Source organism: Coenobita brevimanus, chromosome 7 (assembly GCF_032717465.1).
Source record: "Coenobita brevimanus isolate Jiangsu-jjx chromosome 7, ASM3271746v2, whole genome shotgun sequence".
Taxonomy (NCBI): Eukaryota; Metazoa; Arthropoda; class Malacostraca; order Decapoda; family Coenobitidae; genus Coenobita; species Coenobita brevimanus.
Window position 1 is genome coordinate 5,226,566 of NC_136960.1, and position 24,468 is coordinate 5,251,033.

At 40.6% G+C, this 24,468-nt stretch overlaps 1 protein-coding gene across 1 annotated transcript in view; it reads left to right on the forward strand.

Annotated features, from left to right (window-relative positions):
- The first annotated feature begins 828 nt into the window (after positions 1-828).
- The window catches only part of beta'COP (coatomer subunit beta'), a 40,905-nt gene continuing 17,265 nt past the window's right edge, over positions 829-24,468 (forward strand). The window contains exons 1-13 of the mRNA XM_080275916.1: positions 829-858; positions 3,533-3,691; positions 4,711-4,903; positions 5,657-5,805; positions 7,807-8,005; positions 9,572-9,762; positions 10,337-10,539; positions 12,087-12,286; positions 14,004-14,178; positions 14,636-14,726; positions 19,871-19,989; positions 20,446-20,700; positions 22,042-22,229. Of these exons, the coding sequence (XP_080132042.1) occupies positions 856-858; positions 3,533-3,691; positions 4,711-4,903; positions 5,657-5,805; positions 7,807-8,005; positions 9,572-9,762; positions 10,337-10,539; positions 12,087-12,286; positions 14,004-14,178; positions 14,636-14,726; positions 19,871-19,989; positions 20,446-20,700; positions 22,042-22,229 (2,125 nt within the window). The 5' untranslated portion in view covers positions 829-855. The remainder of the gene's footprint in view (positions 859-3,532; positions 3,692-4,710; positions 4,904-5,656; positions 5,806-7,806; positions 8,006-9,571; positions 9,763-10,336; positions 10,540-12,086; positions 12,287-14,003; positions 14,179-14,635; positions 14,727-19,870; positions 19,990-20,445; positions 20,701-22,041; positions 22,230-24,468) is intronic.

A 24,468-nucleotide genomic window follows, 5' to 3' on the forward strand; every position in this document is an offset into this window, starting at 1 on the left:
CAAGTCAAGAGTGAGAGCAGTGGAAATGAGTTACTTGAGAGGAGCATGTGGAGTGACGTGGAGGGACAGGTTGACGAATGAAGAAGTGCAGGAACGCTGAGGGGTGGATGTAGATGTGGTTGAGAAGATTTGGAGAAATACACTGAGGTCGTTTGGACATGTGAAGAGAATGGAGAATGAAAGACTGACTAAGAGGGTGTATGTAGGTGAGGTGGAGGGAGGGAGAGGGAGAGGTAGACCGAGGATGAGGTGGAGGGATGGAGTTGAGAGGTATATGAGGGGGGGGGGTGAGTTGGGGGAGGATAGTCAAATGGTGGGTGACAGAGCGACTTGGAGGCGTTTTGTCTGGGGTCACCCTTTGCAGGATTAGGGCGTCGGGCTATAGATAGATAGATAGTGAGGGAAAAGTTTCTTGTCTGGGTAGCATCATTTCCTCAACTATTTATCTGTGTCTCATCTTTATATCTTGTCATTATTTTATATGCGGAAGTTAATACGCACTACCAATAGATAAACGCACTTACTACTCTGTACACTTGCCTTCATCATAGGGTTATTATCTCAGCTTTCAGCAAATACAAAAAATGAAATAGTATCGATAATGCTATCGCCAGACGATTCTCCTCACCTGACAAAGAGTCTTCAGAGTTAGTGCGTTCAAGAGTAACATGATGTAATTCGAAGATATGAGGGCCAGCGTGTGCATGAGTAAACGTTAGATGAGGCAACTCTATAAGATGTGATATCTATGAGTGGGTGCTGCGGCCATTGGTATAAATGCGCATGCGTGGCAGTAGTTGACACGTCGGAAGGTTGTGGTGTTGGGTTAGTACCGCACGTCTAACAGGATTCACCATGGTAAGCAGAATTTACTACATTTCCAACACATTTAGATATATATTGGTGATTTAGATCGATTTGCGATGTAGTATATTGCATAGGAGACGTATTCCAGGTGTGCGTCAGGTCTGGCAAAAACACATTTCATGTTCGTCTGCTCTGGTATTATGCCAGTGATTTTATTTAAGGTAATGTTTGAAAGAAATAAAGCTCGATATTAGCAGCATGAACGGAGTTATAGTAAACAAGCCACATGCTGCTTTGCTTGTAGTGACCGCATTAAGATTTAGAGTGTCTGAACTGTCACTCGGCGAAACTGTCAATACTGTATTTTTCATGGGTTTGGGAGCATATTGTCCTGTAGTCAGTGGTATCCTTTATGTATTTAGCGAAACTAGTTGTGGGAGGTTTTGACAGGTAATAAAAAGATTGGAACATTAGTGGCTTATATACTTTTAATAAGTGGGTAAACAGTACTGGGTTTGTTTTAAGACGGAACTGGGCCAATAAACCAGAATACAAAGTAGCTAGTGGTTGCATGAAATTCGATTAATCATAATTATGAGGTAGGAATGAACCTCCTTGGTTACTAGAAAAATTGGTATATATGAAGCTAAAGCCCACATTGTACTTACTGAGAATTTTTCTTTTTTATTATGTGATTTGTGTGGTATTTACCTTAATTTGTTTTGGAAATTTCCAGTTATTCAAATGACCCCAAACCTTGGTACCTTAATGGTAGAAGTATACAGATGTGTTGAATATCCCTTAATGGTGGAAGTATATGGATGTGTGTAATACACCAAGTAGGCATTAACCTACCCTAACTCTACTTTGTCCAGCCCTGACCCATTTATGTCATTTCTAACCAAGGCCAGCTTAACCTCACAATCATCAGTGTCACAGAGCTACCATCTAGAACATCACAGGTTGTGTGGCTTAGCCTAGTGGATTCCAGTTGCATAAGTGTATGATTTTGCCATCTCCATTATTATTTATTTCCGATGGAAATGTCATAGAATATTAGGTGTTTGTATAAGAGATATACTGTATAACCAGTAAAGTGTGCATTGTGAGTGCGTGATGAATGCGCGAGCATTTTTACATGTGCCTGTTGCCATAATTTCATCTTGGTGTAAACTTTCAGCATTTCTGGTGAGGTACTGTAGCTAGGTGAACAATAACAGAAGAATAATTGAGCTAAAATATTTACCTTCTCAAGTTTTCTCACGATGTGCATATAGCGAGGTGTCATAATATTTATTACACGCATAATGTTCATTTCTTTGCTCCTGACTTTTCATGTCAATGAACTGCATCAGTAAATGCTTGGCTGTTGATCGAATGATGAAACCCAGAATTGGGGCGAGTACCCTTCCTGATTTCACCCCCTAATGTATAGAAAAAAACGTTCATGCAAAATTATGAGCATAATAACTGATATTTAATTGTTAGAATTCATGCAAGAAAACATAGTGTTACAACAGGAAATCCTTTTTAAATTGATTTCATAGTGGGGCATGTCAATTGAGCCCTCAGTATATTCCCTTGGAAAGCTGGGATTCCAAGGGGTTTCTTTGGTCTCGTGAGTAAATATAGAGCTCTACTACCTGCTTAGAGAGTCTCTTCTCTGTCTCACATAGTAGAAAAGTTACTAGCCTTTGAAAACCATTGCAGTCGGGTCATGTCATGTTGGGCTGCTCATTTCTCAGCTGAACATAAACATCACTGCACTCCCCCACTTGTAATTATAGAGCACACCCAAAACAGCGAGGAATGTGTGGGCTGAAACCTGATATATACCGGTACTTGTAAATCAGCCCTCCAAACTGAGTAAACTTGGCCATGTACAGAGCCATAAGAGACTTTTGTTTATTTATCTGTCTATAGCCCGACACCCTAATACCTCAAAGGGTGGCTGCAGACAAAACTCCTCCAAGTTGCTCTGTCACCCACCAATTGACAGCCCTCCCCCTAACTCACTCCCCTCTCCCTCATAAACCTCTCCATGCCATCCCTCCATCTCATCCTTGGTCTCTCCCTCCCACCCTCCACTTCACCTACATACACCCTCGTAGTCAGCCTTTTATTTTTTTTATTTTTTTTCATATGAGAATAAATGCACCATGGTTGTATGTGGGCATTTTTTTTTTTTTTTTCTCCTGAGGGTAATGCAGTGATTATTCCTTTGCGGTTATACAGTACTAACTTGCCTAATTATGAATCCTGTATGCTTTACTGAAGCTGGTAAAAGATTCTAGTACAGTAGCTACTACATATAGATGCCTTTCACAGAAGCCACATTTTGCTTACAGTGTTCAGTGGCTTTTGTTTTGATTTGTTAATTGGTGACCAATGTTAAACATAAGGCTGGCAACCCTGGGATGCACATTTATCCAGTATACATCAGTATGTTGCTAGAAAAATAAGATTAAACACAGTAATATTCTTAAACTAAGATATAATGTGCCAGTTTTATTTTCCCCTAAACTTGCATTCCCAATAGACTTCAGCTTCCATAAAAGGAATTTTACAGGAATGTAACTCTTGCTTATGAGCAGCACCAGTTCTGTACTATATACAGTGTTCCAATGAATTGTACTTAAACGAAAAAATCATTTTTAGTTATAATCTCTTCTTTTTTGTAATTATGATGCATGGTACTTATGGAGAAATACTTTCTTCCTAACAGCCTCTACGCCTGGATGTAAAGCGCAAATTAACAGCTCGCTCAGATCGTGTAAAGTCTGTGGACCTGCACCCCACTGAGCCATGGATGCTGGCGTCACTCTACAATGGCAACGTGCATGTTTGGAATATTGAGAGTCAGCAGTTGGTCAAGAGCTTTGAGGTAATGCTGTACTGTGCTTTATTATAATTATTATAAACATAAATGATTATAATTTTTTTTTTTTTTTTTTTTTTCTTGATGTGTACATATGACTGTGGTAATTGGCACTAACATAGTTGGTTGGTGTAATTCAACACAGTTGTGCAAACCTTTTTCCTTGGTACCTCATTTTCATTCTTCATGCTGTGGAGGGTGGTAACACATAATCATGTTCAAATGATGTCACATTTTCGCTTATGGAACATTACACATGCGCTGTGTATTAATTTTCCCTTACCACAGAACTTTGACCGACCCATAGGAGCTGACAAAGTTACCTAGGTCACTTTTCTGTACTACCATGGAATTCTGACCCACCTATAAAAACTTCAAACATGGACTGATAAAACTTTTGTTTCACTGTTTTATGCCCTACATTTTGATCTGTTGCAATGACATCATGCCATTAAAGTGCCCTCATCTGTGAGGGGCTTGAACCCATCTCACAACAGCACTTCAGTTTTAAAAGATTTGCAGCTCTCAGCATAATTTACTGCTACCCGCACTTAAGTGGGTCGGGATGTGTGGATCTGATTGAAAATGTGTCATACAGTAATTACGTTTCATTCATGCATCCGTTAGACCTGCAGTAGCGTGGTGGGTTTGAACCCCACACATGATGGTGCCTTAACAGCAAAATGTTGTTGTCACTGCTGTGATACGTAACTTGAATAAAGAAAAATTCATTTTCTGTGCAGTGGTAGTCTTTGGACAGATAACTATGCACTCTACAGGTTAAGGAGGAAAATGGCTTTGCATACTGTCATACAATATAGCTAGTGTTGTATTTCATTTTGGTTTTTGTGTTACCCACTTTGATTTTCTGTTTATCTTATTATATTTCCAAGGAAGCTCTGGCAAGTAGTGGATGATTTTATGTATTCACATATGGGAGTATAGTGGTGTACCTGAGGCCAAACTTTTTTGTTTAAAGTCAGTGTAATGTGAAGAAAGGTAGTGATTATTTTCTTCTAATTAAGGTATGTGACCTTCCTGTGCGAGCATCAAGGTTTGTGGCACGCAAGAACTGGGTAGTGACAGGCTCAGATGATATGCAGGTGAGGGTATACAACTACAACACCTTGGAGCGTGTTCACCAGTTTGAGGCACACTCGGACTATGTGAGATGCATTGCTGTACACCCCACCCAGCCCTTCATACTCACATGCAGTGGTTAGTGTTGGCTATTAATCTTGTTGCTGTTTATTTTATTAAAGATAATTGATATGTCACTCTCATCACCACTCATCATCATCATCTGAATCCAGTTTCTCATTTGTAGCAATAGGATAGGGGAGATCATACAGTAAGGCTCTGTTTATTTTGATGACAAATTGGATTAGAAAGGAGGTACAAGGTACAGATTTGATCTCCTTCATCCTCCCATACTTGGTTTATATCTGGTCTCTTCCATTTTTAGTGATGACTACACCTGTTCATACTTTCAGTCATTGATAACATTACTTTGTGGTGAATCAGGCACCCATCATCCACTCATTCAGTGTAGTGCCACAGGTACAATAGTTTTGCACTGAGTTAGAAGCCAAATGATTTCTTGTGGCAGCCATTTAATATGTTGGGTTATAGCCAATAAAATATACATCTTGTGGTCTTGTGAGTTCAGGTACTCCAATAGGATGTTTCACACCAGGTTATAAATCCAAGGGATGGTTGAGGTTTATTTCTCACCTGATGCCTCACTGAGCAAGTGGTTTCTCATACCTTAAATTTCTGGACTGAGTAGCCTAGTCTCAGTCCTCTACACTTGGGACAGTAAAGGGTTCAGTGATGATTGGAATTATATTTTTAGGCTTAGTCAAGTTTAAACAGTATTAAATACTTTTGATAATAGTATGTGGCATGAAACACATGCATATACATACAAGGCTAGTACTTTTACTCATCCTCCTTTTCTTTCTTTAATAGATGACATGACCATCAAGTTGTGGAACTGGGAAAAAAAGTGGTCTTGTCAGCAAGTATTTGAAGGCCATTCCCATTATGTAATGCAGATTGTTATCAACCCTAAAGACAACAACACATTTGCTTCAGCTTCCCTAGATCGCACTGTGAAGGTAAAGTGTTTGGGATTGGAGTGAAAGTTGAACAGATTTTGATATGTGGATAGAAGGCTTAGAAATGCAGACAGGGAGAGAGTGGACACATATGGAAGAACTACCAGTGATGAAAACAAATGATTGGAAGAAATGGTGCGAGGCCATAAAGAGCTAGGGAAACCAGAGGAAGGAATATTGAAAGAGATGGGAAGGTCTTGTTTAGAACCTTTGACCCCTTCTTCCTTGCATATATAGGTGTATTTAAAAAGATAATAAAGAAATTTTTAAAAAAGCAGAGGATGCTGATAGGCTTGTAGTGCTGGAGCAAGGGGAAGTAAACAGTAAGAATTGATGGACTTAGTGGAGGAATGTTACGTACAATAAACCCTCATTATAATGGACTAATTGGGGCCCAAGCCATTCCGATAAAAGCGACATCTGGACTTCCCCCTTCTAACCCGGACTGTTTCATATATATTAGACGTTGGTCCGGATTGCACCAACAGTTTTCACTACCATTGCAGTACTGTACTGTATTGTACATTCACTGCAATGATCATATGGTATAATATATATGATAATACTATACTGTACATCGATAAACATGTCTTATTATTTACTTTATTGTGGTGAACATAAATGAAGTAGTCAGGCAGTCCGGAGTGCATCTGGCATTATCGGACTTTTTCTGATATATAAGAATTTAGTCCAGTAGCTCCTTGATTCTGATAGATGCGAATTCCAGTCTGTTGAAGTCCATTATTTCAAGGTTTTACTGCAGTCAAGAGGATGTTGACAATGCACAAACTACTGGTATAAATTACAATCTAGTAGAATACTGTACACTATATGAAAGGTACCAGAAATCAGGAGAAAGGCAGTGATAATAGTTTGCCTGTAGAAAGGTGCTGGTGATAATGAAAACTGCACGTATCTTCAGGGGCCCTGTTTTTTATGCTTATCAGGGAAAGTATGTGGTACAATACTTAGTTTGAGTTAGATGGTCAGAGATACAGTGTAGGCTAAGACCAGGGAGATGGATGTTGTAAATGGTAGTTTGAGCAAGTGAGATACGGATGTTGATGAGGTTAAGGGACGAATGAGAGTTCAAGGCGGTTAGATGAAGTTTGTATAGAAAAGCACAGGGCAAGGATTTGACACTCCTTTTTAGATTGATAATCAGCAGACTGACAAAATATGGCAGGTTTATGTGAAGGTCATGCATAGAGAAAAAAATTTATATCTGTGTGCAGATGGTTAGGCATGTGAAGTGATGCCAAGGTTTAAATGATCTGTTTAATTGTCAGACCCATTTCAGTGGACATCTTGATAATAGCTGTGGTTTCACAAGATACTTTCTCTTACCTTGTGTGTGGATCCTATATCATACCATCTTTAGGTTGGGAAAAAAGATCAGGATGATGATGGTTATGTATTTGGTGAGTAACCACCCTGGGCACAGTTCAATTTTAGTGCTTTCCTGATCTTGTCAAATAATGAAATACAGTATTGCAAGTATAGTATGGTGTTTTTGCTTTCATATCAGTCTTCATATGTTACAGCCACAGATTTTTCTACCCACAAATGTGGTATTTTATTTGTTTGTTGCATGATGTCACTGTGATGGGTGCTGATGATGTAAGAAACTTCACAGTGTTGAAGTACAGTTCTATTGTAAATAGGGACTTACTGATGCTCTTGTTGGTGTTTGTATTGGAATTGTACAGTGTGAAGATTGTGTGATAAATTTGTGTGTCCTAGACAGGATGGTACGTGTATAACGTTCAACTTCCTGTTTGCCAGGCAGTTTCTTGTGTGTTGTGGGCACAGATCAATTAGTGTTACAGGGTATCTACCTTGCATTTTTTTTTTTTTTCCCCACTGCCACAGCCACATTACCCTAATGACCTGTCCCTGCAGCACTTTAGATACTGCCACATGAGTTTTTAGGGGAGCATTAGTTACAGGCCACCCTGTATATTGGAACAGACTGACTGATTGATTGTAATTTCCTACCAGGTGTGGCAGCTGGGATCACCGCAGCCAAACTTCACCCTGGAGGGACACCAGCGAGGAGTCAATTGTGTAGATTATTACCATGGAGGTGACAAGCCATACCTCATCTCTGGAGCTGATGACAGCCTTGTTAAGATCTGGGACTACCAGAATAAGACCTGTGTCCAGACTCTTGAAGGCCACTCACAGAATGTATCCTCAGGTTAGTACTTATCAAATCAAGGTAAACAGTAAGGTTGTTATTATTTTTGCTGTTGTAAAACTTGTTTTCTTATGGATGAGAACTTGGTGGTCTGCAGAAATTAACTAGTTAAGTCAGCAACTTTGAGATGCTTTGTTGAGGTTGTGTTGAAGGACTGGGTTGTGAGATGCCTGAAGTGAGTAATGGCATGGTGTGTGGAATGGCATTACAATGAAAGCACCGTTGATTTGTTTGTGAGCTTTATTTTGTATTGGTAATGAAATAGAGCAGGTTGATGGTCACATCATTTTCTGGTATGTTGAACTTATTTCACTTTGGGGAAAGCAGTTTCTAGGTTAAATATTTAGCACTTTCGTGTAGCCCAGGAAGTCATTTACTCTGTTGAATGGTAGTCACATAAGCAGATTGGCACCAGTTGGTTAGGTTAATTAAGACATCCCAACTAGATGTGGCCCAATAGGTGTAGCTCCTAGGGGTGGTTGGGATTTATTTTCCACATAATGCCAGTCAAGTCTAAGTGACTTGTTGTTCTTGCCCTGACTGTTTGGACTACAGTAAATACCCACCCCAGAGCTCTTATATTCCTGATATGGCTGCAAAGGATTGGATGATAGATAGATACATGTTGATAAATAAAAACATCTTGAGGAGATAATGAAGGATACTGTTTGATTGAGAATTTTCCAAACAAGTAATGGATGTGTGTTTGGGAGCAATTTATGCAATAGAAAGTCATATAAAGAATGAATAAAACTGTAATGAGTAAGGACATACTCTCCTACAACCATCAGCTCAATGATGATTGATAATGGTGCCTGCTGCCTTCAGATGGAAAGACCTACTCATGCAGTCATGATCACTGGTCTCCATAAGTAAAATGTAAATGTTGGTAATTATACGAAAGGGGCTGCAGATTCAAATAAATGCACGTGTCACCACTTTGAAGGATGCTTGCAGAATCTGGGCTTAGGTGTGTAGGGTACATGTAAGATAAGTATTACGTGAACAAAGTCTGTGATAGATTGAGTTGGGCCTAATTGACAGATTTATGCATGTGATTATTACTAGGCTTGCACTTGTTAACAGTATGATTAAAAGAATTCTGTGGGTATTGGAAAACAGAATGAAAAATTGAGTGACATCAGAAACTATAACAAGACTGCATGAAGGAGTGTTATTAGCCACATTACTTAATAATTGTCAGAGAGTATTTATTATTATGTCATTAATCCAAAGAAGAATGAAAGCTGTATAAATGAGTGTTGCTTGTTACTCATTACATATAAATCTTTATGGAACTACTGTATAGCATGATAAGGTGAACTTTTTATCAGATAATTTTAAACTTTGTTAAGCCTAACAACCATGCCACAACGGAGCATTGGAAAATCATTGTGACCAGCTAATGAATGGCTAGCATAAATTAAATAGAAAATAAAAAATTCTAAGCAAACTGGTGTTGTTAGTGGAGTAACTATTTTACGTCAATAAAAGTAGTACTGTACTCTGATTAATGAAATGATCATTACTTAGTGCCATACATGTTAACAATGATATTTGTTTCAGTGTCATTCCATCCTGAGCTGCCCATCATCCTGACTGGATCTGAGGATTGCACAGTGCGTATATGGCACGCCAACACTTACCGGCTGGAGAACACCCTTAACTATGGCCTTGATCGAGTGTGGTGCATCTCTTCTTTGCCTGGCTCTAACAACGTTTGCTTTGGATATGACGAGGGCAGTGTTATGGTTAAGGTAAGTATTTCTAAGGTGGACTTGACACTGAAGCAGAGAAGTGTGGTTCTGTAAACAAAAGAAATTTTTGAGAGAATAACAGGAACTTTGGTTTACAATTTTTAACTGTAGTAGAAACATTTTATATGTATTTTAATGAAAGAAACTAAGTATAAAGGCTTTGCTACATATTAGTGGGTTGATACCCTGTTTGTTTCCATCAGTAAGGATGTAACTGTAACTCAGCTCATATTTCAGCCTTTAACCCTCTCATGGTACTTTATTCTCTTTCAGCATACTCCAGTTTTTATATGGTATGCCTGAGAATGAACCATAGGAGCCTGAAAGAGTTAATACTGTTTTATTAACCCTCCCAGTTTCAAGATAACTGCAGAATACAGTTTACACCTAACTCCAAATTATTTTATTCAACTACGAGTAAATCATATAAGCTTGAGAGTGCTAATACTGTCACCATTAAGCCTTTCATTCTTGTAGGTGTTTGGGCATTTTATTTGCAGCTAATGCCAGAAAATTGTATTTAACTTAGTGAGACATAGGAACCTGAGAGAGTTAAATAAGTTGTCTTCAACAGGTGGGGCGTGAGGAGCCAGCTATGTCCATGGATGTTAGTGGAAAGATTGTGTGGGCCAGACACTCAGAAATTCAACAGGCAAACCTCAAGGCTTTAGGTGGTGGGGAAGAGGCTCAAGATGGTGAGCGATTGCCTCTCGCCGTGAAGGACCTTGGTGCATGTGATATATATCCTCAGACCATTGCCCACAATCCTAATGGCAGGTAAGAAGTTTTGTGACCTCAGGAAAAAGATTTAATGTATGCTTTACCGAGATAATCCTGGTGATTTGCAGAATGTGCCTTGTACAGTATAATTGCTTATAATGCATAATTTTTGGCCTAACCTCATGTTGCATTTTTAAAATTAAGCTTTTTACAGTTAAAGTACAAGTAAAAATATTTGTTCCAATGTTCCCCCAAAATATTTGTTCCAACGTTCCCAATTATCATTTCTAGTGACCCTCCAAAACTTATCCTACCCATCCCAAGTTGCCTGGTGAAGTACCAAGCATTAATGATCACATAAACGCACTTATGTTATTGTACTACATATATGACCTTGGAATGTGCCAACTTCCCGGAAAATAAGGAAAAAAAGTACTTGAGGGGAAAATATAATTAATCTTGATCAGATCTATTGCATATTACACTTATAAAATAGGTAAACAACTTGATTTTCACAAGAACGAAAAATAATTGGTAAGAATTATAATGTGGTAGTTATGAATAGTATGAGAAAAATGGATCACTGGATTAATCCTTGAAAACCAAACCATTGTGAGTGGCAGGAATCATATGTAAACAAAATCTCTAGTCCTGCCTCCACCCACAAAATGATATGTTCTATTTTGTCTTCACTGGCTTACGAAATATACTTCATAATTATCAGCCTTTGATTTGATTTAGGAGTTAGTCTATGGAGGAAGGTTCAATCTGTGTTAAATAGGGCAGCAGTGCTTATCTTTGCTCTCTCACTGAGAACCACCACTACCTCATTCGTGACTGAGTTACACTGGCTGCCAGTAAAAGCTGGAATGGAATTTATATTTTATGATTCTGAGGGTTTTTATATAATTACATTGGTGATCTGAAGTATTTTTATGACTTTTTAAAACATCTTTTGACATGCGTAAGCAAGGTATTGTGAAATGAAGATGATCCTTTGCACCTTGAACCAGGAGCACCAAGAAATATTCATGTCAGCTTTTCTGAAGGGCTGTTTTCCTGTGTCATGTCTAGGTTTTGACGTTATCCATGAGACAGCTGATGTCTAATAAATCTGAATCATTTAAGGGACAGCTCAGAGCCTTTGTATGAAAAGTTACGATCTTGAGAGTGTTTTGATGGATGATAACAGGATTTAATTGGGATCACTTCTATAGATGAAGATTGTATTATACGTGGATAATGTCACGATTCTTGTAATTTCAAATTGCAGACATGCTTGAAGCACTAATGAATTCCATTGTAAAAACTGGTGCACCTGATAAGCAAATGACCAGATTATTTTTTTTGATTGATATATATATATATATATATATAATGCCTACGGTAATCCTTTCATATTGTAGACAGCACCCAGTTGGACAAGAGAAAACCAGTCACTTTAGGGAAACCAGTTGTGGTAGCACCTCATGTATAAGTTGTGACTGAGTTTTGAGATTGTAGCCTTCCCAACAATCATTACCTTCCAATTGCATAAACTATCCATCTGTACTTGTCTTGCTTGGACACCTAATGTCTTGTTATTTACATTTTTAAAATTCCAGGTTTGTGGTGGTGTGTGGAGATGGAGAATATATTATCTACACAGCCATGGCCCTGCGCAACAAGGCATTTGGTCCAGCTCTTGAATTTGTTTGGGCACTGGACTCCTCAGAATATGCCATTAGGGAGAGTAACTTTACTGTGAAGCTCTTCAAGAACTTCAAGGAAAAGAAGTCTTTTAAACCTGATTTTGGCTGTGAAGGTAAGAGATGGAAAAATAAACAGTTTGATGGAAGGGAAAAAGAAAAATGAAAAAATGACAGTGTAAGTGGGGGCACTCACCATCCACTCACTCGATGTAGTGCTGCTGTCAGGTGTCTGCCCTTTCCTCTCCTCCATCCTTCTTTCCTTCCATCCTCTTCTGCTTTTCCTTCCTTCATTCTTTCCTTGTCCTTCTGCCTACAGGTGACTTTACACCCCCTCTTCTGTCTTTCTTTCCTTCATTCTTTCCTTTTCCTTCTGACTGTGAGTGACTCTACATGAAGTGACAAGCCAAATGGTTTCCTGTACACCAGGAAACCATTTACTACATTGGGTGGTAACCATATAACCAAATTTTGGCACCTGGTGGTTTAGTGGGTAATTATTGCACTCTAATTGGATTGAGCCAGTGAAGGTTCATATCCAAGGGGTGGTTGGGGTTGATTGCTCATGTAATGCCACTCAGGGTTGAGTGAGGCTGGTCACTCTCATCTTAAATATCGGGACCAACTGCCTAGCCCCTTGCTCCTACGCTCCTCATGGGGCGATGTAGGATTGGATGATGGATGGATGGATGGACAGTGTAAGGATTTTGCTACATTGGGTTGCTATGTTCTGGAATTTGCTGCCTCCTATGAATGTAGGGAATGGAGTGAGGATGATGATGATGATGCTCTTTTAATTTTGAGAAATTGATGTGGTTAGTCAGTTTTTTGCCAAATGTGACTGCAAGCATGGTAACTGTTCAAACAGTCAGCACTTGGGAAGCGAACATTTAACACAGTTGCACTCTCTCAGTGATTTTTCATCTGAGTGACTGTATGTAGTCATAGGCCAAGCTGACTCTCTCATGTTACAGATTTTATTGCACCTGTCAAATCTCTTCGTTTCCCAACATCTTTCAGCAGTTGTTGGGAAGTAATTAACAGGTTTTGAGACATGGTTTACCATCCAGTTCATAGATAACACTGGTTATTCTATGGCCAACCCAAATATGGGGATTTCCTTGAGAGGAAGCAGGATATAATTTTTCCATCCATCATCCATTCCTACATTGCCTCATGAGGGGCATAGGAGCCCGGGGCTAGGCAGTTGGTCCCGACATTTAAGATGAATGTAATTTTTATGTCATGTAATTGATATGGTCAGATTTTTGCCAATTTTGGGGCTAGATGTTTTTGTTACATGGGGATTCCTTTTCAGTGATGATTGCATCCCCTCATGTGGAATCAAATGTTTCCCAGTCCTTGTCCATCTTATCCCAGTAACTACAGCGATTAAGTAGTGGATGTTCACTGACGGGGCAAATGACTAGTCATCCATGCCATACATGTCTACTGAATACCTTTAAGGTGCTGCTGAAGCATTAAAGGGTTGACGGATGGATGGGTGTCTACAGCTTCAAACGGTTGGAGAGCAAAATTGGGTTACTCATTGATTGGAGGTACATATGAGTGAGGTCTTTCGTTGAAAGAGGAGCAAGGCATTTACTGTAATATGTTGGGGTGAGCAACTGGTCTGGACTGAGTAGCCCAGCCCCGGACCCCTGCACTCTTGGTAAAGCAGTACTGGGCTGGGTGATGAATGGATGGATACAGCTAGCTGTTTAATAGTCTTAGTAATATTCAGTTACTTAACACAGCATTAAGTAATATTTATTTTGCAATGTGCTTTTTTCATAAATTTAGCTATTGAATTTATTCATTTATTTTTCACAGGCATCTACGGTGGGTATTTATTGGGATGTCGGTCAAGTGCCACAGGGCTGGCATTCTATGACTGGGAGACGCAGGAGTTGGTTCGTCGCATTGAGATCCAGCCACGCCAGGTTTTCTGGTCTGAAAATGGTGACTATGTCTGCATTGCAACAGAAGAGAACTACTTCATTCTCAAGTATGTAGTTGTATGGTGGTTTTCTTATGTTTAATGCATTTTTCAAATCATCATTAGCATTATTTTATCTTTTTTATTTTTTTTTATGTGTCTGCTTTGATCACTTGATGATGGTATTAGATGCTGCACAATCTGTGGCAACACCTCTGTTCAGCCATCTAACACAGGTCATTTTGTAGGACTTCATCCTGTATCACGTGGTATAATGCATCTTCTGATACAGTTTGAAGGATTTGATTGTGACTCAGTCTGAGGCCTTTAATACAGGAAAGTGGCTGTGTTAAGCTTGGTGAGACATACACTGGTGTAGCTCCTGCTACAGTATGAATACCATCCCAGTTCCTTGCCAGTGTTCAAGGATGAGAGCCCCCTCGGGCACATATTACATAGGGTTCTCTGCTGTTGCAGCCAGTTGTTTCTATGATGAGATGCAATCATGGTATAATATTTTGTACAGGTATAGTGCTGAGGCAGTAACCAGTGCTCGAGAGACCAAAGAAGGGCTAACGGAGGATGGGATTGAAGATGCTTTTGACTTGGTGGGAGAGGTAAGAGATCATGTTCACATATACCATAGTTCTTTTCTTCATAGCACACCTCCTTGTTCAGTGCCCATATAATTGAAAATGCAGGATTGTTAGTGTAAAGCCAAGGTTGATCACCATCATTTATATATATATATATATATATATATATATATATATATATATATATATATATAATGTATATATATACAGTAGTGCACCAACTTTCGCTACAGCAGGATTCGCGGAATCCACTTTCGCGGCATGCACCAAATATTCCCTAACTTCCACTTTCGCTTGAAAAAAATCGATTTTCGCGAACAAATTTTGGGTTTGGGACAATATTTTGAACTTTGAATTTCCTGCACCGCCCGCCCGCAACCCACCGCCATCTTGAATGACGTCATGTCAACACTCTGTCCACCCATTCCTGCCATTGTGTACGAGCGTGCTAGCTCCATTGTGTTGGATTCTCACGGTTCAATGGCCTCTACTATACCTGGTAGTGCGGGGAAAGGGCCTGGTGGTGTGGGGGGAGAGCCCAGAGTGGAAGTGTTGCATCAAGTTGCATCTGAGAAGGCAGAGAGAGAGAGTGGTAGCGAGGCAGCAAGAGGTGGCGCCAATACGTCTGGCGTGGCTAAATAAGCCCGCCACGCACCTCGGATACTTACCCCCAACATCCATTAAACACCTCAACCTGGTCTCTGTGGTATGTTTCTCCTCATATAATGTGTACTGTACAGTTTTTATTGTTTGTATCTCACAATGCAATGTACAATAGTGATTTGATGTACTGTATTGCAAGTGAAAATGAAAATCTGATGTTACTTTAGGATAACCGGGAACCAATTAGCCTTTTTGCCATAAAGACAATGCCCCAACTTTCGCTAATTCCACTTTCGCGCGTTATTTTTGGACACAATTAGGCGCGAAAATTGGTGCCCCACTGTATATATATGAGGCGTCTAGAGCCAAAGGGGCATCCCCACCAATATACTGGTTTTGAGTTAGGTCTGGGAGACAACAGGCTTAACCCTCTTCTCAGTGACAGCACTGGTTGCCATACAAGATTCGGCCTTCTGGACAGTGGTAGAGGGGCTCAAAGTCACGTGGGTTTGTCCATGCTGCCGCGCGAACAAATCAGAGCAGGCAGGCATCTAAGCCACACAGCCCAAACCAATCAGCATTCTCACTCTCTGCCACTCCCCCAGAGCAGCCAATCAGCAAGCGTGTGGCCCGCCCGGTGTGACGGTGAGGATTCCTTCCCGTGTTCACTGAGGTGTATAATTATTACGTATTGGATTTTTACCCCATTTATCATGGATTATTGGTGACAAGATGAGCTGTTGTTATTGGGGTCGAAGGGGGGGGGGGTGACAAGATGAGTTCATCACATAGTTACAGTGAGGAGGTGGTGCCTATGACCTCTCGTAAGTGTCAGAAGTGTGTGGAGAAGTGGAAAAAGGTAGAAAGAAAGAGGAAAAGAGAGTGGTGAGGGGAGACAGTGGGAGGGGGCGTGGCACCGAGGAGGCAAAGTTGGATGTCGTTCTCCTAGATGACGACCCCGCCATTTAACCCCCCACTACCCCTTCTCAATTTACTTAAGCACTACACAACTTTTTTTTTTTTAGTGTTATTTCAATCTATTATGGTAGAGGAAAAATAATAACTGCATTGATTTCAGTTTTAGTTGTAAAAAACGTGAAATTACAGTAATAATTATTCGTTTATTAATATTAAGTGAACTGGAATCTTCAGTTAATAAAGCTTTGTACATTAATACATTCGTTGATGTTTTTTCTGCTATGTTTTTAAATCCCTACAATATGTTATTATGCCCACTTATAAATTGGGGGTTTGGTTTACTGCCTATTTTGTGGTTACGGTTATTATTGTTTTTTTTTTTTTGGCTTTACATGTAGAGCATAGGCGCTGATGATCATTTTGATGTATAAAAGGTTTGTTTATTGCCTTCTGGCTATGACGCTGCCATAAACACAACTTTAAAGTGTCATAACTCAAAAGTACATTTTGGCGCCAATGCCCCTTTGGTTCTAGACGCCTCATATATACAGTAATCCCTCTAATATCCGAACGCCCAATATCCGAACATCCCCACTAACCGGACATAATCCTCCTGGGATCCAATATTCCCAAAATGGGCCAAAAACTGCAAAAAATTCGAAAAAAATCTGACTTTTTTCCCTCCCATAATTTGAAATTACCGACTGGCGCCAAACAGCTGTTACACCATGGTCCCTTCACCCCTTCCTTCCTCCCCCTCCCCCCTCCCCTGTCAGGTTGCCATTTGGTATTTTTCATTACCAAGTGTGGGCCAATTTGGTAATGAAAAATTCGTTTGGTAATGCATTAGAATAATGCATTACCAAATGGATTTTTCACATGTATGAGGATACACAGGATGGAGATGGTGGATTGTTTGCTCTCTCTGATTAATCTGCAACCCTACATAGTGTGAAAATAATCAACATGGTGTTAGTTATAAGGAGAGTGATTACATGTATTTCCACTTGTATATATAATTAGTGAAGAATATATGCTAGCTTTACTATTTTGGTAATGAAAAGTTATATTTGAATATGAAAGGTGAGGGAGATTGGTAATGTGGCTGTTGCGATCTGGCAACTCTGTTACCCCACCAACATCAACAGTCACAGCTTAACTCCGATGGAGAGCAGATACTCATAACAGTGCAAGCCACAGGTGCTTGTTTTTTGTGAATAAACAGTGAATAAACTGCAATACCTTGCCACTAGAACACACAGGAATTTACAGTGTTGTGCAGTGTTAAGAAATTAGAATTTAGAGTGCAGAGGATTAACTGTGGACTGCAAACTGGCGGTTCAAACCAGTCCAAGACCAAGGGACTTGTAAGTACCCAGAATGTTTAATATTGTATAAACTCACCTCTAAAACCTCATTTTATGGTTCTTTTGCATTTATTTCAGTCTTTTATGTCCCTTATTGGTGTGATTTGGGTCTTAAATAGGTGCTATGCATGTCCAGAGGGAGTTGTATAGGTGTTTTTCAGAGTTAGGGTCCATAAGTACTAGTCCATAAGCTGGGGCCCAATATCCGGACAGGACCACTATCCGGACCTGCCTATGGCTCTATTGATCCGGATATTGGAGGGGTTACTGTATATATATATACAGTGCTGGGCAGGTGCGCAACACTTGCACAAAGCGTAATTGCGCACCGTTGCACTCCGGTGAATATCGTTTGCGCATTGTGCACCGCACGAGACCATACGCAATATTGCGCTTTCGCACATGAAAAGGCAGATGCGTAAGTGCAAATTTAGTTGCACATGCACAACTAAATTTGCGCTTGTGCACCTGCCTTGCACACCTGTCCTGTGGATTGCACACTCTGCAATCCAAGGGACATGTGGTCTTGGGAGCTTCCCGTATGTCTGGACAAGGGATGGGGGAGGCTCGGGCGGGTCACGAGGGTTGTGGATTGCTGGGAGAAGGCGGTAGGGAAGGACGATAGTAGCATTTCTTAAAATGTTTCAACAGAGGTAATGTATTTTAATATTTTTTAAATTATTATTACAGTAATCACTCTAATATCCGGACGCCCAATATCCGAACATCCCCACTATCCGGACATAAGAATGTTTCATACTGTACTTTTTTCCATACTATACTTACCTCATTTCACTCTTTAATGTCCTTTATTGGTGTGAATAGGGTGTTAGGAGCTATGCATGTGCAGTAGGAAGGTGTTTTTCTGAGTTAGGCTAGGTTAGGGTCCATAAGTACCAGTCCAGGAGCCAGTCACCAGAATGTTTATTATTGTATGAACCTACCTCTAAACCCTCATTTTATGTTTGTTTTGCATTTATTTCAGTCATTTATGTGCCTTATTGGTGTGATTTGGGTCTTAAATAGGTGCTATGCATGTCCAGAGGGAGTTGTATAGGTGTTTCTCTGAGTTATGGTCGATAAGTACAAGTCCATAAGCTGGGGCCCAATATCCGGACAGAACCAATATCCGGACCTACCTATGGCTCTATTACGTCGGATATTGGAGTGATTACTGTATTAGTAAATAATAATAAATTAAAAATACATTACTTATTAAGAGTAGCATATGCAGTTCCTTACAAAAATCATTAAAACATATTAAAATCAAATATCCACAGCCTAACAATTTATTAGGCTGTGGGTATTTGATTTAATAATGTTTTAATGATTTTTGTAAGGAATTACATATGCTATTGTATGTCTGTATTGAATAATTAAATAAAACTTCTTGTGAAAGTGCAGATAAAAGTTTTTTTTTTTCCTTTGTTTTTCCTTCCTCCATTCATTATCTACTATAAAAAAAAAAAATAGCAACGTCACAGCCTTTGTTTCCCTGTCCCTCTGCTCCACAGCCCACTCACTCCTCTGTTTGAACTTCCACAAGTAAAAAAGTTACTACATGACAGTACTGCACACACACACACACACACACACACACACACACACACACACACACACACACACACACACACACACACACACACACCGCTCGCTGGTGCAGTGGTAACGTTCTCACTTGCCAACTGGTGGACGGGAGTTCGCGCCTCGCTCAGGTTGCGAAAAAGTTTCACTGTCGAAGTGGGTGGTTACTGTCCCCCTTGAGCAAGGGGACGGGTGTGTGCGTGTGTGAAGGTCACAGCCTTGCCCTTAGATCGGACTATATGAGCTCTCGGCTCCCTTCCGGGAGGGTAAAAGCTGACAATCACGACCATCCAAGTGATCCTGACCGACCCGGTGAATTACACACACACACACACACACACACACACACACACACACACACACACACACACACATTTATTCGCTCCTGACTGGGAATCAAACCCACATGTTTTTTTAAATAAACTCAGGGCATAGGCTTAACCTGGGAATTGCAACTTACCTCACTTAATGTCCATTTGGTGACATGCAGCTTGCATATTTGAATTGGGCTTAAAACTTTCAATATCCACACTTTGGTTTGATGGGAATAGTTGATTCATGATTTGAAATAGAATTTTTTTGTTTTGTTTTTACCCACTTGATGGCCTTTTTTTACAGCAGAGGAGTAAATGATATCTAATTAACCAACAAGTGCTTATTATACTGAACTATAGTTTACTTGTTAATTTACAGGTCCAAGAAGTCGTGAAAACTGGAAAATGGGTTGGAGACTGCTTCATATACACAAACTCTGTCAACAGACTCAACTACTATGTTGGGGGTGAGATTGTTACCATAGCTCACCTGGATAGGTATGTTGTTGCATTTGCTTGCAGATGTTTTAAGCAGGAATTTTCATGTGCAATAAAATTCTTGCCAAGATCAAGTACTCATTCTTTGTTAATGACACTGATGTTCAATGGACATTGACTGTTAAGCACTTTAGTGTACTGTAGCCGACAGTAATTTAGGATGTGTTTATTAGATCCCTCTGTCTTGGTTGCTTTTTGGTCTCTTATGTATCAATACAAATTTTTTCTTGAGAACCCTACGAATAATGAAACAAATTGTGCTTTTCTTCAAATGTGTGTTGTTGAACATCCCTTGTCTGTCATTAACAATAGATCAGTTATTCCAGCATCGACTTTATTTTGTTATATGAAACTCTCATTTAATGTATGTTTTTTCTGTATGTGCAAATATTTTCATTATATTTACTTGTCCATTTAGTCTGCAGCTTATGAGCCTAACATTCTTCCTTCCCACAGGACACTTTACCTTCTGGGGTATCTGGCTAAGGAAAACAGATTGTACCTTGGGGACAAAGAGCTGAATGTTGTGTCTTATGAGCTCTTGGTGTCAGTGCTGGAGTACCAGACAGCAGTAATGAGGCGTGATTTTGCCACGGCTGACAGAGTTCTACCAACAGTTCCCCCACAACATCGCACAAGAGTGGCACACTTCCTCGAGAAACAGGGATTCAAGAAGCAGGCCCTTGCAGTCTCCACTGACCCAGAACATAGGTCAGCACTGTACCTCCTTAAGAAAGAATAGAATATTATTATTAGCTATTGTATATGAAAATATAAATAATTATTGAAGGTTGCATTATCACCATCCACTCACTCCATGTATATAGTGCCGCTCTTGGGTGACTGCCCTTTCCTCTCTTCCTTCCTTCCTTCCTCCTCTGTTGTTCTTTCCTCCATTCTTTCCTCTTCCTTCTGTCTGTGGGTGACTCTACACTGAGTGACAAGCCAAATGGTTTCCTGGACATCAGGAAAGCATTTACTACGTTTGGTGGTAACCATAAAACCAAACTCTGGCACCTGGTGGTTTGGTGGGTAATTCAGGCACCCCGACTGGATTGAACCTGTGTCGGTTCATATCCAAGGGGATGGTTAGGTTTATTGCTCACATAATGCCACCCAGGGATGAGGGAGGCTGGTCACTCTCATCTTAAATGTCAGGACCAACATGCCTAGCCCAGGTCTCCCACGCACCTCATTTGGCAACACAGGTTTAGGTGATGGCTGGCTGGTTGGCATTATTGTTCTTGAAGTTTGCTACAAAATTTTTCATTATTAATATCAGGTATTGTGCTATGAATTGTTCTGTACAGTAAGCTCACCTATAATACTGCTGATTGGTTGATAGCAGCAGTGTTAAAGGAAATCCACATCATGGAAGACGCAGAGCCTCTGGGAAAAATAGCTTATGGTCAGCACCCTTCCAACATCAGACTAGCTTTAAATGTACTAAACAGTGATAAACACAGTTAAAAATACACTGGACTGTAACTAACATGCAGTGTGGAGGGAGAGCTTACCATTATCCACATCACACTATTACCCAGACCACCTCACTGCCCAGATCACACCATCATCCAGGTCATCACCCAGACTGTCACTCTTACCTTCACCTCACATCAGTGAAACTATAATCAGGTATGTGGCCCGTATTGTGGAACGTGCATTTATGCAGTGACAGGAAATGCCATGTTTGGTCTCAGTTCCTACATTGTGGTGGATCTTAACTGCCTAACATGTTCTTAGGTGATCAGCATTATGGGAGAGTACATACAGTAATTGGTGATTTGACTATTTTTATTTGCAGGTAGGCTAATTGATATCTGTCTGTATTGGCATAGGACTGTGACTACCTCACTGTCCACCACTTGTACAAGCAGCCCGGTTTCTCCAACTGCACAGTTGTAGGAATTGCCACTACTGCTTCCATTTCTTATTCATATAGAGCCTTTCTTTAGACTCCCACCCTTTGAGAACCTGTGATGTTCAGTCAGGATAATTACAAGTTATTTATGTTCATGTTATCATTTACAAGGAATTATATTTTTTTGTCAGATTTGACCTGGCATTGAGCCTAGGAGAGTTAGAGGTGTGCGAGCAGCTAGCAGCGGCTGCAGGATCGGAACACAAATGGCGATTGGTGGCAGAGTTGGCACAGCAGCGAGGGCGCTTGGAAACTGCCCAGAGCTGCCTTCTCCGTGCCCATGACTACCCTGGCCTCCTCCTCCAAGCTACTGCTGCTGGTAGGTCATAATTGACTTACATACTAATGCTGACAAATCAGTATGATTTCAAATGGAGACTGGCCGCTTGATTTGAATGTTAACTGTACAGCTGCCTGCCCCTGTCAGACATTTGCAGGTTGGATACATGCCCTTAAAAAATACAGTGGGTATCTGCTAGTCCCATATTATCCTTTTGCAAAGGTGTAGGGGATGCTGGAAAGGGACATTTTCTCATGGTGGCATGCATTTGACTATGGAGCTCTGCACCTGTATTTTACAAATATCCCTCAGCACCCTCCTGATTCCCACAATGGAGATAATGAACTATAGAAAGGGTGCTGGGTTCACTGTACGTGAGCCTGGTATTATGCTGCTGCTGGCCAATATTTTTTGAAGTGTATGTGATTGGTAAACATCCTCTTGTGGCAGTACATGATTTGAAAAACAGACCCCTGTTATGGCCTTACCCTCACCCAGACAGATGCTATTAACTGCCAGACCATTATGCATCAGGTATGATTTCTTTCAGTGCAGAATGATACTATTGACTGTGCTGTTAAGGGGGGGGGAGGCATGGAACACTTAGACGGGTAACAGATATGAAGTATACTCTCAGACCTCAAGAAGATTCCCACTGATAAACAAAATACTCTTCTGATTACCATCCATCCATCCATCATCCAATCCTATGTTGCCCCATGAGGAGTGTAGAAGCCCGGGGCTAGGCAGTTGGTCCTGACATTTAAGATGAGAGTGACCAGCCTCACTCATCCCTGAGTGGCATTACATGAGCAATAAACCCCAATCACCCCTTGGATATAAACCTTCACTGGTTCAATTTGATTGGAGCACAATAATTGGCCACTAAACCACCAGGCGCCAAAATTTGGTTATATAGTTACCACCCAGCTTAGTAAATGGTTTCCTGGTGTACAGGAAACCATTTGGCTTGTTACTCAGTGTAGAGTCACACACAGGCAGAAGGAAGAGGAAAGAATGAAGGAATGAAAGGCAGAAGAGGGAGTGTAAAGTCACCCATAGGCAGAAGGAAGAGGAAAGAATGAAGGAAAGAAAGACAGAAGAAGATGGAAGGAAACAAGGATGGAGGAGAGGACAGGGCAGACCCCCGAGAGCAGCACCACACTGATTGAGTGGATAAATAAATGTTACTTGTTTCACCATTTCGTTACTTCGTTGTACATTTCTTACTGTACTTTTGTTCTTTTGAAATTAGGTATTTCTCACCCTAAGATTTCTTTTTTAAAAACCTCCAGATTTCAAATGAACTTAAAAGTATGGTAATTGATTCACTTATTCTTACCATACTGTACTTCTAAAATAGTTCCACCTTGCGAATTCTTTCGAGAAACCGTACACCTTATTTTGATATCCCAGAAAACTATTTTATGAGAACCCTGCTGCCTGTTGGTCTCAGCTACAGGATGTTCCCAGAGATCTCTCAGAGAAGTTACGTTATACCCTACAGTAATCCCTCGATTATCTGATGTAATAGAGTCAAAGGCACATCCGGAAAGTGGATCATCTGGATAATGGACTTCTCCCCTGGCCCCGCTTCATACATAACCTAACTTTGAAAGGCCTTGTAAAAGACCACTACAGTACGTTGTACAACACTTGTTCCTGTTGTTTAACACTACTCTGTCTGGTCAAGCAGACCTGTAAACCACAGCCAAGCACTTACCAGGGTCAAACATGGAAAATAATACTCCTTTAAGATGCAGGAAGTCAACTCTTCTGCATCAGTCTTAACCAGGATCTCCTGCTTCTTCTCCGGAGTCAGCACTACCCTCTTCCCTTTCCCTGGTGGAGGGGCAGTCATCACACACCTAGGAAGAGGCATGCAAGGAATAGCAAGGCTTGAAGCAGGCAGGGAAGAATCACAAAAGCCCCCACGTGTGCTGCCATAACAACTGTCTGAGATTACGGTAGTTGTTCACTACACGGTTGCCACATGGGAACTGGGAGCAGCTGAGGGGGTCTCTAGTGGATGCTGGGTGAACTACATAGCCAGACAGCGTGGCGCCACCTGGCTATTCCCTCCTGGCCAGGTGAAAATGTTCACGCAGCCATAATTTCCACCCAGACACAAGCATTTTGTCCGGATAAAATGAAAAAATGTACGAATAATGGTTTCGAGCAGCCAGATCACAGCCTGTGGGTAATGGATTGTTTGGATAATCGGGGATAATGGAAGTCCGCATAATCGAGGGATTACAGTACTGTATCTCTGTCTTTG